The 18,197-nt window shown below is 35.5% G+C and overlaps 1 protein-coding gene across 2 annotated transcripts in view; it reads right to left on the bottom strand.

The window, feature by feature from the left end:
• CSMD1 (CUB and Sushi multiple domains 1) overlaps nt 1-18,197 on the bottom strand; it is a 1,058,834-nt gene that overhangs the window by 378,483 nt on the left and 662,154 nt on the right. For both annotated transcript variants that reach the window (XM_030269463.4, XM_030269462.4), the window contains exons 6-7: nt 13,684-13,796; nt 1-78 (exon numbers count right to left, since the gene is read on the bottom strand). In XM_030269463.4, the coding sequence (XP_030125323.4) occupies nt 1-78; nt 13,684-13,796 (191 nt within the window). The remainder of the gene's footprint in view (nt 79-13,683; nt 13,797-18,197) is intronic.

The following is an 18,197-nucleotide window of genomic DNA, read 5'->3' on the forward strand; positions in this document are numbered from 1 at the left end:
AGACAGAATTTTTGTGGTTGCTGTCTTTGCTGGGCAACATCTTGACTCCTCTTGATTTCAGTTCAATTGCTTTTTTTACTGAGAAGACAAGCAAACAAAGAGAAAATAAGTCATTGTTAAACCTCATTAAAAGGACACACAGCTGTAAAATCATGCACTAAAATAATACAAAGCTATATAGGAAACCTATAGCAGACTGAAATAACTGCAGCTTCTGTGATAGTCCAAATAAATTTTTGGTTTTATTTATTTTTACAAAAAACACAATCATGTCCTCTTTAAACAGATATTACCAGGATTAGCAATAATTTGAATTCAAGTTTCTTCACGTTCAAAAAGACCAGCCTGTCCTAATTACAGGTATGGGTTTCCTGTGTTTGCCATTCCATATAAGAAAATCTTAAACAATTAAAAAAAAATATATTTCTTACATAGAATATATAGAACATTATCTACACATATTCAAAGACTATAAGCTTTCAATGTGATACTCATACCTGCTTTTGTTTGATTTACTTTTCACCAGGAGACATGTTTTTAGTTCTGTTTCCCGATGAGATTAACACTGTTACATTATTTGGCTCACCTAAACCCTTTTGAATCTACAGGGCAATTTCAGCTGAATTAGAAAAAAGAAAGAGAGTAAGAGCTCTCACAGGAGCAAAGTTTTGTGAAGAACAGATGCATCAGAGGTTTAATCTTTTTTTCTCTGTTTAGTCAGCTGAATGGCTGATAAACTCCAAGCCTATCCCTATTAAGTAGTTTAGGCACCATAGGTGGGATCAGGAGCCAAGTAGGAAGAGACATAGCAGTATATAGCATATAGCAGTGAAGCTATACATTAAGGAAGACAGAGGGTAGAATTTTAATTGTAATGGTGAGAGAAAATGATAGAAATATAGGGCACCTTAACAGGATATAATTAGTTTTTGTGGGAAAGTTGAGCAATGGAAAGTAAAATAGGAACAAGCGTGAACAATTCAAAACTATTGTGTCTAAAAACAATAGAAATTGCAATATAGCTGATGACTGACTCTGCATCAGAATGCTAATGATAACTTCAAGATGCATTTCAGTTACCAAAACTTACAGACACCTGTAATCCTTCTCTGATTCATATTAAATACATTTTTCCTAGACCTTGCAGGGGCTAATAATCTCAAAACACACTTATTTATCCAAGATACAAACAGAAACAAGAATTCAACTCAAATATCTCGAGGTCGGGATTGAAGGCACTTCAGATGGCATTCCATGTTTGGACTCGGGTGTTTATTATTTCTTATCAGTGAAACAGTCTCACAACTATTATTTCACCAGATTTTCATTAGCAAGGCACAAAATGGCTAACTCACTCTTGTTACAAGGTCATTTAAAACTAAACTATCCAATTAAGAAAGGACACCTAGATTATTTTCCCTTTTAACCCAATAACTGATCCCCCAAAGCCCGCAATGTGGACTTTTCTGTTCAATCACAAAACATCACCCAAACCCATGAAGACGAAGGAAGAAGGTAAAGGAGAACAACCTGTCTCCACCATAAAACCTTCATCTTGCTTCATATTTATTTCTATATTCTAAAACCCCAAACTCTAAGTCTTCCATGCTGTGATATTACACGCTTCTAACCAACTACATACCCAGTAATTCTAGTACTACCAATCAATTTTTAAAGTCTTCTCCACAGCCTCAGGTCAAATGCAGTGTTCTCTTGTGGGTCTGTGCCTTTCAGCACAGAAAGTCTAAAATTCTCATCCAGGATTCCAAACTCAAACAGTTCTTTTATGGCAGTAATTATTATCTCACAGTAAATAAATTCATACTACAGAACGTAAGTTATACTTTTTGTCATTACATGGTATAAATTTTATAATTACTATAATATACACTGATCTGTATGTAAATATTTCTAAGAAGTGAAGTGGTAGAAAGCAAGTTATCTTTAAATATTGCCTTAAAAATCATGATTCCATTGTATTTATCTCTGTACTGTAACATCAGAGCAAAGGTGGCTTTTCTTGACTACTGAAATTGAGCACGTACTGCAGAAAGTACATTCTGTGCTATGTGCAAGTGCAGTCATTCATGCCTAAACACAGAAAACAGGTGTTCAAATGATGAAAGATGATTGAAACACAATTGTAGCTGAATAGTATGAAATGGTTATGATAGCAGTGTGATTGTTCCTTCTAAGGCAGGAACTGTATATCATACAGAGACATCAGTGCAGACAATATTATCCTAAGGCCTTTTGGAAGGGCAAACTTCATGAATATGGTTTCATTTGGATTAGTTTCCAGACTTAGGTATTAGAATCTCCATCAAGAGCCACCTTATGTTCAGTTTTTCTGGCTGTTTAACAAGTCTGTTACAATTATTCCATATTTAATGGAAAATGAAAAACAGTTCTTGAAGAGAATATTTGGAATATTGTCTGGAGATGTGGCCCCTATGCCAGCATGATTTTCTTAATTTATTAATATCTGTATTATGTAAAACATGTGAGCAGTTCCTTGAAGATTCAGAACCCATATTTCTTACATGGATGAGTAATAAAACCATTGAGTTATTAGGCAATGGACAGAAAAAAACCCTATATTCTCCTTCTTCTCTTTGTGCTGTGGCACTATTTTAGAGTAAAAATTACAATCATCACTCAAATTCCTCGTGACACTTCACTCTTAAGGGTGTTTGTTATATATATTTGAAGCACACTTCATGTGAATGAGGAAAAATTATACTCATGTGCTTTATTTGAAATACAGAGACCACAAATTGAAACAAGATGTTTTGACTTGATATATGAAAAACTTTTTGACTGTCATGCACTGAAACAGGTCCTGCAGTTTCTATCCTTGGATATTTTTCAGATGTCAAGAAAAAGGTATTCTGTATCTTACTGAAAGGACATTAGGGAAGGGATGCACAAAATGTAAGATCAGTCCTCTAAATATATGTTTTATAAAGAGAAATAGCTCACTCAAGAGGGATTGATTAATCCCCTTCTAAGATAGACACAATGAATCCTACTCTGGAGATGCCTTTTTCACTCCATGAAACATAACAGAAACATGCAATACTTGCTGAAGCTAGATCCCTACATTTTAGACAGTAAACATTAGGTGGAACAAGTCTTTATGCCTGGAAAACTTTTACAGTCAAATGTAGTTATCTGGAAGACAAATGAATCCAAGAGTTTAAATAGGATAGTTTAAGATATAAAAAGCAAATTTTGCCTCTTTTTTACTTGAGTGTGTAAATTTTCACATGTGGCCTATATGGTGTTTTTTTGTACTTTTAAAAGGTATTAAGCCAGCATAGTCCCTAAAATAAAAAACTATTCAACATCTGAAAAAGAAGCAGAGACTACTGCATACTGTGGTTCGAGAGAACCGTTCAACTCCTCATGTAAATAAAAGAAATACTCTAAATTGGACGGTTTATAACAATTTAAATCCCATTTGCATAACTTTTCTGAGACACTTCTCTGTAACTTACCCATTGCACCTTCATAAGAAAGATTTCCCTGATTTCAAAGATGATTTTCCAGCACAAAAAGAGAAATGGGTTTACATCAATAATGTCAGAATTGAACAACACTTTCAATCTTTAAAGTGATTATTTTTAAAAATCTGCATAGCCTTCTTCTGGCTTCACTTAAACATTCAGTAAGCTTACTGAATTAGCTCATTTCACCTTTTCTGTTCATCATCTTAGCTTCAAGAGTCTTTTGGAGATGAGTTACTTATTCAGGGAGCAGGGCAGAGAGCTGAGTGCTGGAAGTCCATAACAATCTTATCAGACTACTGGAAAGCACCAGTGATATTCCTTTTTGGTTCTTTTTTTTCTTTTTTTTTTTCTTTTTTTTTTTGCTACAGCTGAAATAAACTAAGCCATGGAAGGAATATATGCTTGGTCTTATCTGAAAGGATCATGAAAATAAAACTTTCAGGTTGCAAATCATCATTCAAATCTACTGTGATTTTCATGCAGCTCTTAGTTTCTGACATATTTGAATATGTGTGAAGAAAATACATTTTACCCCAAACTTCGGTGACATAATATGTCTTTACCCACTTACCCAAATATATGAGTATCTTGCTGCTTTTTCTTCATGCATGAAATAACCTCCAACACCTCAAATACTGGCTACCACTCAAAGTTAAAATATTCTGACATCATCTGTTGGTGCTTCCTCAAGCTGCTCTGCTGCTGCTCTACTGAGTTCAGCTCTTGGCTGACCTTCACTGCAGATATTTCCTAAGTACAGATATTTGAAGGTGAAGAGAAACAGCATATTGTCCAGTATCTGGTGATTACAAGAAGCACCTTTCCTGTCCAGATTGAAGCTCTATGTCACTATAAGGAATACATCTAGATGTATTTGAATGATTCTCTGGTTTTGTTACAGTACAGGAAGAACCCAAATATTTTCAGTATTTTTTACATATGATATGTATGTTTTACAAAGTCTTACACTTGGCTTTAAATATTTTGCAGAGTTCAGTAAAAAAGTGATGTGTTTGCAAGAACATTCATAAGATTATTCTTGAAGGAACTTAGCGAATTTATCTCAGTACAGTGAAGAATTAATCAATTTACTTTTGCTTTAGTTTCACTGTTCTGATTTTCTTCAGTCTGAGTAATCCTGTTGTAAAACAAAGTATTTTCTTAATTCAGATTGAAGAATCCACTTCAGTGCTCTGTTTGCTTGGTCCTGGTGCCCAATCTTTCCACATTCTCCCCCAAAGACATCATTATGAGAATAGTACCAGTACTTTAGGCCCTGGAATAAATACAGTTTCACATTTGGCAGCATTAATGTTCTCTCCAGATTATACTTGTGAACGAAGCATTTCTTTCTTATTACTCAAAGTCATGTGGGATCACTAAACAGTTTGTTATCTCTTTCTAGGTTTTCTTCTGCTTCACTACAGCCTGTTGTACAATAAATTCTTTCTAAAAGTTTAGTATTTATGAGAATAAGAAAAAAGCAATCTTTCTCAATCTTACTATTCACTTCAGTTTATGAAGGGAATTCTATAATAATTTTATTGATAAAACAAGATCCCACATTCAATAACCTGGAAGCATCCCAAGAAGCTTTTCCACTCAGCTGCCCACCTGATTTTTTGCAGAAGCATCACAGCCTTCCATAGGATCTCTAGTTTAAACCAACTCATTGGAATAGTCCATCCCTTTCCTCTTTCTCTATTCCTTGCCTGAAGAGTATTCCATCTAATACACTTTCACAGTGTTTCTGTCACTAACAGCTACCAATATCTTCCCTACTAATTGGTATTATAACTCTGGAGAGCTTCACAGCAGGCACAAATGTTTCTCCTATATAGCTACCTGTAAAAGCTGTAGGTTCATGATCAGTTGGCTTCCTTGTTCCATCAATTCAGCAAAGTACTGCCTGTCACTATCAGACCTTCCACCTGCTTCCTGTGCTGGAAATCTCTGCATGCAGTACTAGTGAATAAATGGCATCAAGATAAATTGTTGTCACAATAGATTTTTATAGAAATCTTTCTCATTCTATTTGTATAAGCTGACACAGGTTCTGCAGGTTTAAAAAGAAGCACAGCCATTTGTTTTCCATTAACCTTCTCTATGTCTCCTAGCTGGCCCCTTGCCCTGATGGACTGCCTTGGCTATTTTGTGCTTTCAATGTATGATATATCATAATAAAACCAGTCCAACAGGCATTAAGTCTCCAATGACTGCAGATATTCTCCATAGTTCTGGAAAATTGTATCAATATCATTTAGTCCATGAATATACAGAACACACTGGGTAGTAGTGTGTAGGAACTGTCTCTAAAAATAAATCATAAAATGAGAATTACTCAGTTCCTTGTTTGAATGCCACTTCAACAACAGTTTTTTGAATACTCCTGACTTCTGGGGAGGTAACACCATGCCAAACAATGGCTGAAGCCTGAATGGCTGTTACTAAATTGGCATCTTCTTAGTGCTGATATCATGAGACTTTGTCTGAGACATGTCTGAGCCTTTCTAGCAACATTTTACTAGACACTTAAGAAAGAAGTATTACTGTGGCAATACTGGACTACGTAAGTGGTCAAGAAAAGAATGGTCAAGAAAGATGGTGGATTATCTCCTTGTTGATGTTTTCATATCAAGACTGGTTTACTCTCTTGATAATAAAATTTAACAAAATATAATTTTTTTGTCTAAGGACCACTTAAAGGAAAAGTCTACTCAGAATCACTTAAGAGCTAGAAAATAACAGGTTTTTCTTGGCTCTTGATGTTATCAATCACTTTTACTAATTTTCTTTAAAAATTTCCACTAAATAACAATTCTAAATGAAATCCCTGACTAAAAGTACCATGCATCAAAGAATCACTGCAAATTCTTTTCACTTATTTAAAACATGATTTCTAGGATTTTAAAGAATATGTAGAAAGGACAGGCATTTATAGGCAGACTTTGTGAATTATGAAAAGTCATTGAAAGAACTAAATTTGCAAGTTGATTTAAATTTTTTCACTCATGGTTTCCCATTAGCATACATTTATTTCAGCAGCCTCTATTATATTCATTGTTTAACTTCAAGATTATCTGTTTATTAAATCCTGAATTACTGAATGTAGTTAAACACAATAGATTGATAACTTGTGGTACATAATTGTCAAAATACATAATACCTTCTTGAACCTCTCTGAATACTTGCCAAAAATAGAATACTTTATTTGAAATGCTCTGCAACAGAGGCTCGAGTTACTGCAAAAGTAAAAAAGTAAACATAGCCATTAATCATGTTCTGCTTTGGAAACTTTCTTATTCTGTTCTATGTCTAGGAATTTTGAATGAAATATTTAACTTAAGCAGATCAGTTTTAGCTGCATACTAAAGGTTTTGTGGAGTTCTTTCCTCCTAAAAAGAAAACAAAAAAATATTTTAGAAAACCCTTCTATTGTTCTGGCAATGAGCAAAAGCTATACAGGCATATTGTACATGCTGTAGATAGGCAAAAAGGCAGGGGATTCTTTACAACATCTTTTAAATCATTCTGTGTATATTGATAAGATTTGTTTCTGGGAAGAGCCAGGTTTTCATCTCTTAGTTAACCTGTTAAGGATAATTCACCTCTGGGGAATTTACACATTTATGAAGCACTGGCACGCTCTGCAACTCCCACTCAATATGCAAAGGGAATTCTTGTATTAGCATAGGTGAGGGTAGAGGACTTAAAAAAAAAACAAAACTGAATGACTGAAACATCTTTCCCCCTATGGCAATGCCACCAAGGAGCAAGGCCGAACAAGAATTGCATCCAGTGATATATACTGTGAGAGTTCATTTCCATGAGACCAGTGTTGCTGGTATGGCAGATATGAAGAAGACAAGTCAGAGCATGTCACTGTAATGTAATTTTTTTTCTGGTGGTTCTCAAGACCATTCAACACAATGCATCCTTCTGAATAGAAACTCTGAGACTACAAAAAAATATTGCATAGGTAAACACAGAGAAATTGGGACATAAATATTTTATGGATGAAATCAACATCAAAATACAAAAAAATCAAAATACAAAAAAAACCGACAAAGGATGTGTGGAGAGGAAAAAACAGCAAATACAAAAAAAACCCCTTAATTCTATAATTTTATAATTAATTATACAATTTTTAATTTTTCTGTAAACTTCTACTATAATCTGATGGAAAATGTGACAATAAATATGATTCAAGAGGAAATCCAAACATCAATCATTTGGATACACTTTTTACACTGAAATATTTTATTTATGAATTCAGCTTGCGAAGTTTTTTAAAACTATATTTACTTGATGCATTAAAATGTGCTATTCTAGTGAAGTGCTAATTTTTTTTATACCAGTGAGTTAGTTTTCTTGGCCATGTTAAAAATGGGGCACTAAATATTGCTGAAAATGCAAGCTACAAAGATCTGAAAAATTGCTGAACAAATTAATTATGCATAGTTTTATATCCAATTGGTAGTTCCAATATTTTAATGAAATAAATTATAATAATTCTGTTTACCTGATCAAAGATCAAACAAAGAATAGAAAATGAAATTGACTGCTTGTTTGTATTAGTTTTGGCTGACTGGAAAAGGCCAAGTTACATCAATAATATAGCTGTGATATGATAATAATAAACATGATCTTAATTTCATATGAGGGGGAAAGAGATTCCCTACGCTAACTATATAAAAAGTCTGATAATCAGAATTCTTACTAGAAAAAGAAAAAAAGTTTCTTATGCCTTTGTTGCTCAAAGAAATGTTATGCTGACTTGTTTTCAAAAAGCCAGTGACACTGTTCGATGTACTAGGCTAGTATGGGGATTTAACACCAGATGGAAATGAAACTCCAAATAAGCCTCTTCCCTTCCCCTCACCCTTTCCAGTAAGAGAAGGATAAAGACAGAGACTATGATTGAGATAACAAAAAGAAAAAAAAAAGCCATGGAATAAGGAACACACAGTAACAGCAACAATATCAGTAACCACAGTATAAACCACAGTTTTACACACTACAGGAGTTCACCACTTTGACAGTTCCGTGTGGCTACCAGGACAAAGATGGGATGGTGGATGCTCCCCATAGGTCACATCCACGTAGCCCCTGGGACAAAGACAACATGGTGGCTGCTTCCTTTGGTTGAATCTCCCTCCCTGTTCCTGAGCCTGAGACAATGGAAAACTATGGTGGACAAATCCCTGAAAGCCATATTGTCTGTGTCATGCCACGCTGCCAGTTCAGAAGCTGGACTTGATTCTGCATGGCTGCTTCTGGCACTGTTTCTGCATTGCTCTGGGTCTGCTGGGGTTTTGACTCCACAACACGGTGGTCCCGCTTTTGTCAGCACCATGGCTTGGAGAAACAGTGGCTTTACCATATCTCCAAGCCATGACCCAGAGAAACAGGACAGGGATGTGTAGCACCAGCAACAGAGCTGATCCCAACAACCTCCCCAATGCAGAAGCAGATTGGGTGCTTCTCAACCTTTTCTGGCCCCCAAAACCACCCCACCACCAATGATGTGGCTGGCATAGAACAGCAACCTGGCCCTGCCCACAAAGGAGTAGGGCCTGCCCCCTCTGCAGCCAGGACAGTGAGGCAATAAAAAGCTCATCCATGCACATGCAGAGGAGCACAGGGACAGGATGTAGATAGATGAGACATATGCCACCTCTCCCTGGCCTTTCTGCAGCCACCCTAGATCCATCACCAGAGATTCAGAAGAAATGCAGAGGGTCCTTGGCAAGTGGGGGAACCAACACAGAGACTCAGTCCCTACCCCAGCCTTCCCAGGGCTGCCCCTCGTGAGACCCAGCCCTAGGGCTGTCAGAGACCCAGGAAGGGCCCTGCTCAGGGATACAAAGCTCATTGTGGAGTAAAAGGGAAGAGCATTTTGGTATTGCACAAGGCTAATTATGGAGTATTTAGGGAAGGAACCAACATTAGGGAAAGGAATGGATTAAGTTGGCACAAGAAGTGTGTGAGATCAGAACAAATCGATTCAGTAGATTTATATTAAAAATATAAATATGTCAAAAATGTATTTGTGTATTGAGTTTGAGTGGAAGATTTTTTTTTTTTTTTTTTTTTTGGGGGGGTGGGGTGGTAGGGGTGCTGCGGGGTGGCTTCTCTGAAGAGCTGCCAGAAGCTTCCCTTGTGTCTGATCGGACCAAAACCAGATGGTTCCACTGGCCTGCCACTGGCCAAGGCTGAGCACATCAGTAATGGTATAACATATCTAAGAAGGAAAAAAGTCACAGTACAGCGTTAATAGCAGCCAGAGAAAGGAGTGAGATTATGTGAGAGTTGAACCTGTTTTGCCTATGACAATAACTGGCAAGTGATACTTTGCTGTCCTTATCTCAATAAATTTTCTCTCACTTGACCAGGTGAGGTGGAGGAATGACTGATATGGTCGTCACCTGGCATCCAGCCAACATCAACCCACCACAGTCTTTGTGATGCTATCTGCAAAAGGACAAGCTACCCCTTTTAGAGGAATAGGTTGTGATTTTGTTTTGTGAATAGCATTTACACCTGACAGCTACCATGAAAAATCTATATAAGGACTCTAAAGCACAATAACTTACTATCTGACAAAGCATAAAGGCTGCTTTCATTTAATATATAAGGACTGCAATTAAAATTACTGACTTTTCTATTTCCCTGAAACAATGGACTATTGTTTTTGTGTAGCACACTTATACATCTTCACCACACACACACATGAATGAACCGAGCAAGCAGTCACAAATTAACAGCACAGACTGACTTTAAAGAGCTATCCTTTCTAGCAAGAAGCAACAGGAGAAAGCAGTCTAAGTAACATTAGACAGTTGAGTCCCAAATGCACTGAGGACAGGTGCTCAAGATTTAGAATTTCTGGGAAATTAGAACAATCACAAAGATACCTTCAGTTTTGTCTGGTAACGAGGACTCATCTACTAGTAAAGTGAGTGTTAAATGGTTACATTAAAAAGTCTGTATATTTACTTCACGTGTCTCAAAGAAAGGATAGCTCAATATATCAACATATCAATCCCAACTACATGTGTATATTCTGAAACAGTCTGTTTAAACTCTTGGGAATAGCTGTGCGTAAGCAAAATGGTTTTTTGGAGGTCTCAGAGTCATATAACCAATGCAGGATTTGCCCAGAGGACAAATAGAAGGATTGTGTCCGGAGACAATCAGATATTGGAGGCATTCTTTCACTGCTAGGTTTTGTGACTGAAAACAAGGTCATATATGTCACAAGACTTAGTTTGTAGAGGTTTTTTGTTTTTTGGTTTTTTTTTTTTTTTGTTTCATGATCATTTCAAATGATTATTTAACTTCAGAGAAGTACCTATGATGGAAATATATGTAAAGGCTTTTGAATTTTAGCAGAAGTAAGTTTCTGAAAACAAAAGCATAAGGGAGACACTCAATGTCCTAGGGTGACGTTATGGTGTTTGTATCTCCAATCCTGTGTAAGTTTGATATGTTCTGTGCTTTCAGAACTGACTCTGAAAGTGAAGGTTTGTTTTGCCTTGTTATCAGCCAGTTCACCTCCCCACATGGTCTGCTGTCTAGAAGAGGCCAGGGATGGCTTGCTTGCTTTGCTTGCTTGCTTTTGCTTGCTTGCTTTTCTTGCTTCTGCTTTTGCCTTTGCTTCCTAGTTAGTTTAGCTAAGCAGTCCAATTCTTTCCCTGGACTGTTTCTTTTCCTTTACTTTTTCTGAATACCATCCAACTTGCTCTGGACTGGGACCTGGGAAACACCGAGGAGCACCGAGATCCTGAGCTTTGTGACCTGCAGCAGCCATCCCCAGTGCCCAGAGCAACCCCCAGCGTCCAGACCCGGGCGACCACTGCCAGGAAAGACTTTCTGGATTTGTTCATCTCTTCAGAGTGGTGAAAGAGTTTTGTTGTCATCTGGTGTTGTTAATTTTCTTTTTGGTGCTGGGGCGTGCTTTGTTTGTTGAATAAACAGGTTCTTTTCCACTTCTCTCAGAGAAAATTTTTCCCTGAACCAGGTGGGTGGGGAGGGGCCGTGGGGGTTTGTTTTCTGAGGGCTCCTTCCAGAGGGTTTTCCCCAAATTTGCCCTAAACTAGGACACTCAAATATCTCATACATTTTAGCTTGGAGAAGAGAAATTTTGGGGGAATCAGGGGTGGATCTTATTGGTGTGAATGTGAGGGTGTAAAGAAGGTGGAGCCAGAGTCTTCATAATGATATCCATTGACAAAATGGGAAGCAATAAGCACAAATTGAAACTCAGGAAAATCCACTAATAAAAAAGTGAAAATCTTTTTATTCTGAGGGAAATCACTGGCACTGGTTGCCCAGAGAGGCTGCAGAGTCTCTAATCTTGGAGTTATTCAAAAGAAACCTGACACAATCCTGGGCAGGTTGCTTTAGGTTACCCTTCTTTGAGAAGGACACTGGGCTAGATGAACTCCAGAGGGCTCTTCCAACCTCTGCTATTGTGGAATCTGTGGTACTGCTAGATTACTCTAGCTGAAAATATTGTTACTTCTGCTTAGTTTTCAAATATACACATAATATTACACACTAATTCTGTGTAATAAAAAGGACTTAATGAAGCTGTTAGATTAACCTGATCTTTATACCACTATGAATTTTCATCCTATGGGTCTTGAAATCTTTCTCCTATGTTTTAGCACAGTTTATGTTTCTGATAAGATAATTATGTAATTCATAAATCTTTGTATTAAATACAGCAAAATTTATAAACCTGCAATTCATAAGAATTATATAAATTAAGAAAGGAATTTTCTGTAATTGTAAGAATTTGAATTTGCAATAAGATACTTCCACATGTCATTCAAGGTATATTCTACATCAAGGAAGTTCACAGTTATACCCAATATCTGATATGTTATGCAGATCACATAAGATCTGCATAATAAGAGACACATCTGAAACAATGATCTCCCAGATATTTCCCAAAACTTTTAACTATTTGGAGAGTATTTTTCTAAAGATAAAATATATTGAAGAAGAACAAAAACTACGGTATGTTACATCATCACAAACTTCCCCCTTGTTATTCTGTTGTTTCATTATTTTCTGGTGTATCAGCAGGACAAATGACAATGTTTTTGTGGACCCCAATTAACAGACTTAACATAAGCAATTAATTTGCATTCATAGTACTCAGCAGTGGTATTATATATGCATCCTTGGTTAACTTGGGAAAAAATAAGTTGCAAGTGCAAAGGATCACATACTTATGCTGAGTTACCAAAATGAAATGTAATTTCTGAGTTTTTTTTTTCCTGAAATATTTAAAATATTTTTAAAACTAAAAGAACTGTGTATAATAAATGCTTTTGTTGCACATGCATGCCATAGTCACCAGAAACATACAGTTGTTGCAATGTATTTGTAATTTCAAAAATGACCAGAGGTCCCACAGTTTCAGGAAAAAACACAAGCATCTAAATTTCTAAAGGATTTGATGTTGTGGGGGGTAAAAGGGTCAAAACAGTGTATGTAAGTACAAAATTTAAAAGCACAAATAAATTAAGAAGCTTTTTTATTTTCAATATAATTACCATACCTTTCATCTTGAGTAATGATTTCTAAAGTACAAAAATCAATAAAATTGCATTTTTAAAAGTGTCTACATGAACATAAGTAGAAATGACAGCAACACTGACATCCTCTTGTCTTCTTTTGAAGTTGTATATGCAAATATATGCAGGAGCCTGAAATATAATCTGTACTATACTGTGGTTGAGTCACATTTCCAAATGATGAATGTAAGACTTTGAATAATGAAGAAAGACAATGTTAAGATAGAAGCCTGCCTTTCTGTGAAATTGACTTCCTGCAAGTTGCATTTCAGGCATGTTTTTAAAGCAAAGATCAGACTGACTGCAATTAAATTTATTATGAAGAAAGTGAGCAAGCAGGTACATATTTAGAGCAGACTGCACTGTGAAACATACATACTTCTTCCAAAAGTAAATCCCTAGAGACATCTGATCACACAAAGAAAACAGATATTCAACATAAGAGGAATAGTAACATAGTAATAAAGAGCCAGCTTTTTACTGTGACTGTGCTATTTAAACATAATTATCAAATTCCACCACCAATTTAGTGATGCTTAAAGGTAAATGGCTTTCTAGGTGTGCTTTTATAGGTTTCCTACCTTGAAACTGAGCATTAAATCCCTTCCGTCGGTGATTGCTATCAGATGTAAAATGGAGCCGTAACCAGTTCTTACTGCTGATAACTGGAGAAGGTAGATTCATACCACTCAACCTGGAAAAAGAAAAAAAAAAATCTAATATTAAAAAAATTCATGTGTACACCACTAAAAAGAGAAATGCCCCCCAAACCTCAAAATATATTAGATCGCAATTATTCACTGTCATCTAATCTCAATGTATTACTAGTTAAGTAAATATTATGCTGAGAGAAATATGAGGGTTTTTTTTTCCTCATTGCACCTATCCATTTTATTATTAAAACTTGTATTTCCAAACTATTTTTTCATTAATTAAAGAAGAAAACCTTGTGAGAGTGTGTGTACATAAGGGTAGGTGTGCATGCACGTGTCAAAACATTCAGCAGAAAATAAGCCTATTCAGTTATGAGAAGGTCTGATCATCTGACTCCCTGCTGTGGCTGTTACTTCACAGGAAGTCAAATCTCAAGTATTAAGAAGGGTTAAATAAGGGTTATGGGTTATGGACACTCTAATTTTTAGTTTGGGTGGTAAGTTATAGGTACACAACTATGCTAGTAGAACTGATTTTGTGTATATTAAATCCAATTCACATTTAATAAAAAAACCAGAGAAGTCTAAGCTCAACAGTGGATGTGATTTTACCTTTCTTTTCGTTTTTTTTTTTTTTTTAAATTTTTTACTGAATAACTCTGGAGAATTACACAAAATTAAGTTTATCCTTTTCAAAAATGTTGATTTCTTAAAACAAACGTCAAACTGATGAATATCAGAAATTCTCTGCTGGCAAACACTGCATCTTACAAGAAATAATGAGAAATAATTAAACAACCCCAGCTATTTTTCTTCTAAATCTGAAGGCAACCAGGCTGCTGCGGGATCAGAGACAGCAGAGGAAATGTTCATTGTGAGCCTCAGACAAACTTTTTCCTGTTATACCACTTCAAGTGATGTTTTAATTTCTATTCTTATTCCATCATTTCCTCACACAGATGCTAATCTACTGTTTGTGCAAGTAATAAGACATTCTGTTTCCATGCAGGCTTGAAGGAGTAATGTTTCCTTATGTAGAGTATTTCATATATAGAAGCAGAACATCCTTTGAAGTCTATTGCATTACCAAGAGGTTGTGATATGCTTTATCAAAATTATTGCTAACAGGATTGCCACTGAAATATTTTTTTCTCTTTCCAGTAGTTATTGTTTTACTCAAATTCAGGTATAACAAAACTATTTTGCATTAATTAAGAGAACTAATCTAGAGAGTTGTAATTTTGGTTTTGATTTTGGATCTGTTAGTAAAATAATTATTGCTTTTGTCTGAAGTAATAAACCAAATCTTGTTTCTTTTACAGGATTCCTGACATTGTTTTGACTATAACAAACAGATTATCTTATCTTATAAAATGACTAACATTTCAGTTTTATGAAAATGCAGGAAATAATTAGAGTGGGTTTTGTCAACTCATCTACCCTTATCCTTCTAATTTAGTTACTTTCCCCATTTTGTATTATGCCTACAATCTATATCATGAAAGTAATATTACTTTTCAAAACAACAGTAAGTGTATTGTTCAGAAATACAGTAAAAGGAATAAAATTAATTTAACTTAGTCTAAACAAAATAAATTCAAAAATACACACTCTGTAAGGACTAGTTCAGATTAAAAAAAAAAAAAATAAACCACAGAAGAACTCCAACAATCATGCATCAGTTTTGAATATTTCTGCTGTTTCTATAGTCACTTAACCACAGAAGTATTTGTATTCTCTAGAATGCCTTTATTTCTTTATTTATCTATTTATTTTTTTTTAATAGTGTAAAATGTTGTCATGGTTTAGGAATGAGATTAAGTTCTCAATTTAGTTCTCCCACCAAGACTCCAAACCAAACTACTGCTCATTTGCTCCCCTCTTCTCCATCCCTTCCCACACCAGTGGGGTGGAGCTGGGAACTGGAGGCACAAAATGTGGAGATCATGTGTTGAAAAAAGAGCACTTTATTGAAAAGAGCAATGAAATAGGAACAGTAACAGCAACAATAGTAGTAGCAAAAGTATGCAAAAAAAAGAGGGTGATTCATACACAAAATGCTCATGGGGACCCAAAGGCAATGAACAATAGCAGGCAATGGCAATATATTTTTCATCCAGAAGCCACAGTCTTCTTTTTGGAAGTCAGAGTCCCTTACCCCTACCCTCAGCAATGCTCTGTGGTACAGAATTACCTCATTGACATGCCCACAAACATGTCCCCTACTATTACTGAAAAAAAATTAACTCTGTCCTAGCTGAAACAAGCACAAACATTTAATGAATTTTCATAACAGGTCTCTGGGTTAGGAAATGAAGAAAGAAAATTGTACCCTAATTTTCAGCTGAGAGCTATCTTCCATTTTGCAATCCTCTCAGCTTAAATATTACCATGAGCATGCCTGTAAACAAGAACTTTCAAGCGTCATCACTCACTAACTGACAAAATAACAAGAGTTAGTTTTTCAAGGCATAAGTATGATTATTGCAACAAATAAATGAAGACAATGTCTATGTGTGTTTGTATATATAGTCTCTCTGTATTATCTATATTCTATATGTAAATACTTATATTTAGTATAGATATATTAAAGAAGAATATTCGAGGTTTATTACCTCAAACTCATTGTCACACCAGGATGGCCAAGGCCATATCAAGTATTAATGGAGAGCAAGTAATGAGCTGCTTTAGCTGTAAGTAAATGTGTAGCTTTGCAAGTTGTGTTAGAGGCTTTGACACTGAAACGTGCATACTGAGGCTGCAGTTTTGCAGACATGAGATACTCTGACAAGCAACTGCTGCCTAAAAGAAGTGTGATGTTATTTTCTGTTCTTCCTTCTCCTGCATTCCCCACTCCTTCCTTAATCCTTTGCTTCTGTATTATTGCCCTTCTTTACACGCATCAGTTTGGATTCTTGCTGGAATTTCTGTGATCTTATTTAAAGACTATAATAGAAGAAAATTATCCTCTCCTCCCCAGTCCCTCAGGTGAGACATCGGTATGCCATTTTAGTGAATTAAATTGCTCATGGAAATCAGAGCTGGTAAGAATTCAGTATCAGGAACACAGGAAAAACAAAGTGAAATGGAGCTGGAGGTCACGACTTGGGAAAAGGAAGAATTTATAGATTAATATAAATTAGGGAAAAACAAAATATAAGAAGGGATATATAGCCTAACAATTTAGACTATTTACAATATCAATGAAGTGAAACAATACTTATTATGCTTGATAAGTGAGACCAGCTTATCTCCTGAATAAGAACTATCAGTTAAACATGAAAAGTGTAAATACTCTCTTCTTTATGTAGTATTTGAAATAGGAAACAATTTATAACAGCTAACATAATCTACAAGGAAAGAGTTCAGAAGTGGGGGGAGGTAGAGAGGCAGTGTGAGGTGTGGTTTTTCTCTGCCTACTTCTTTAACCATGAGTTGTTATACTGGATGCTGCAAATAAATACCTCCATTTGCATTGTACCTTATTACTGCTTGGGACAAGAATGGATTCAAATCACTGTATATAGTTTTGGGTGACCTTTTTTCACCCTATCTTAAAGACATAGGAAGACCTTAGCAAATCTTAGCTTGCTAAGTACTCTTAGAAGCTCTCCTGAGAATTGCTCAGGCGAACTGGATATGCCCCTGGGAAGCTCAGTGAGACTGACAGAGCTTTTCCAGGTGAGTCAGGAAAACTAATGACTAATAGTAATACAGAAGGCACTCACTGTAAAGTAAAAAATTGACAAACATCTAATGTCTTGATGGACCACAAAGAGTTTAGCGGAGAATTTTATATCAAATACTTATGTCAGTGTGGGCCCAAGAAAATAGCATGAATGAAATACAGAATTGATGAGTGTAAAAAGGATGAAAGAAAGGAAAACACAGATGAGTAAGGAAATAAGTCCAAGAATAAGTTTTACCATGACATTGTCAATTTCAATGATTCAGATATTTTCACCTGAGTAGTCTAAAAATGCAACATTTTTTCTATTTGCTTCACATTGAGAGTAGAAGGATTAAACATTAATAAATAAAAGCATGCAATGAAAGTTCCTCTTCAAAATTAAATATCCCAATATTTAATAAAATACTATATTCCATAATTGTTTTATGTGGCATTACTGAGCAGTTATTAAATTTATTAATCTCATTACTAATCTCATTGTATTCTAAAGTAACACTGTCTAGTAAACATTTTAGATGTATGTTTCATATGGAATGATTCTTAACAAAATAAAAATAGGAAGACTACTTTGCCTGTGATAATGAATTTTGAAAATTTCATGTAGTCATAATAGAATGTTTTGAACCTGACAAAAAATTCCTTATTCACTTTGTTCCCTTCCCATGGCACTTATTAACAGTTACATTAGAACAGGTTGACAAATTATTTAAAACTAAATTAGGATAACAATATGAAATTCTTGAGCCATAGC

Source organism: Taeniopygia guttata, chromosome 3 (genome assembly GCF_048771995.1).
Source record: "Taeniopygia guttata chromosome 3, bTaeGut7.mat, whole genome shotgun sequence".
NCBI lineage: Eukaryota > Metazoa > Chordata > Aves > Passeriformes > Estrildidae > Taeniopygia > Taeniopygia guttata.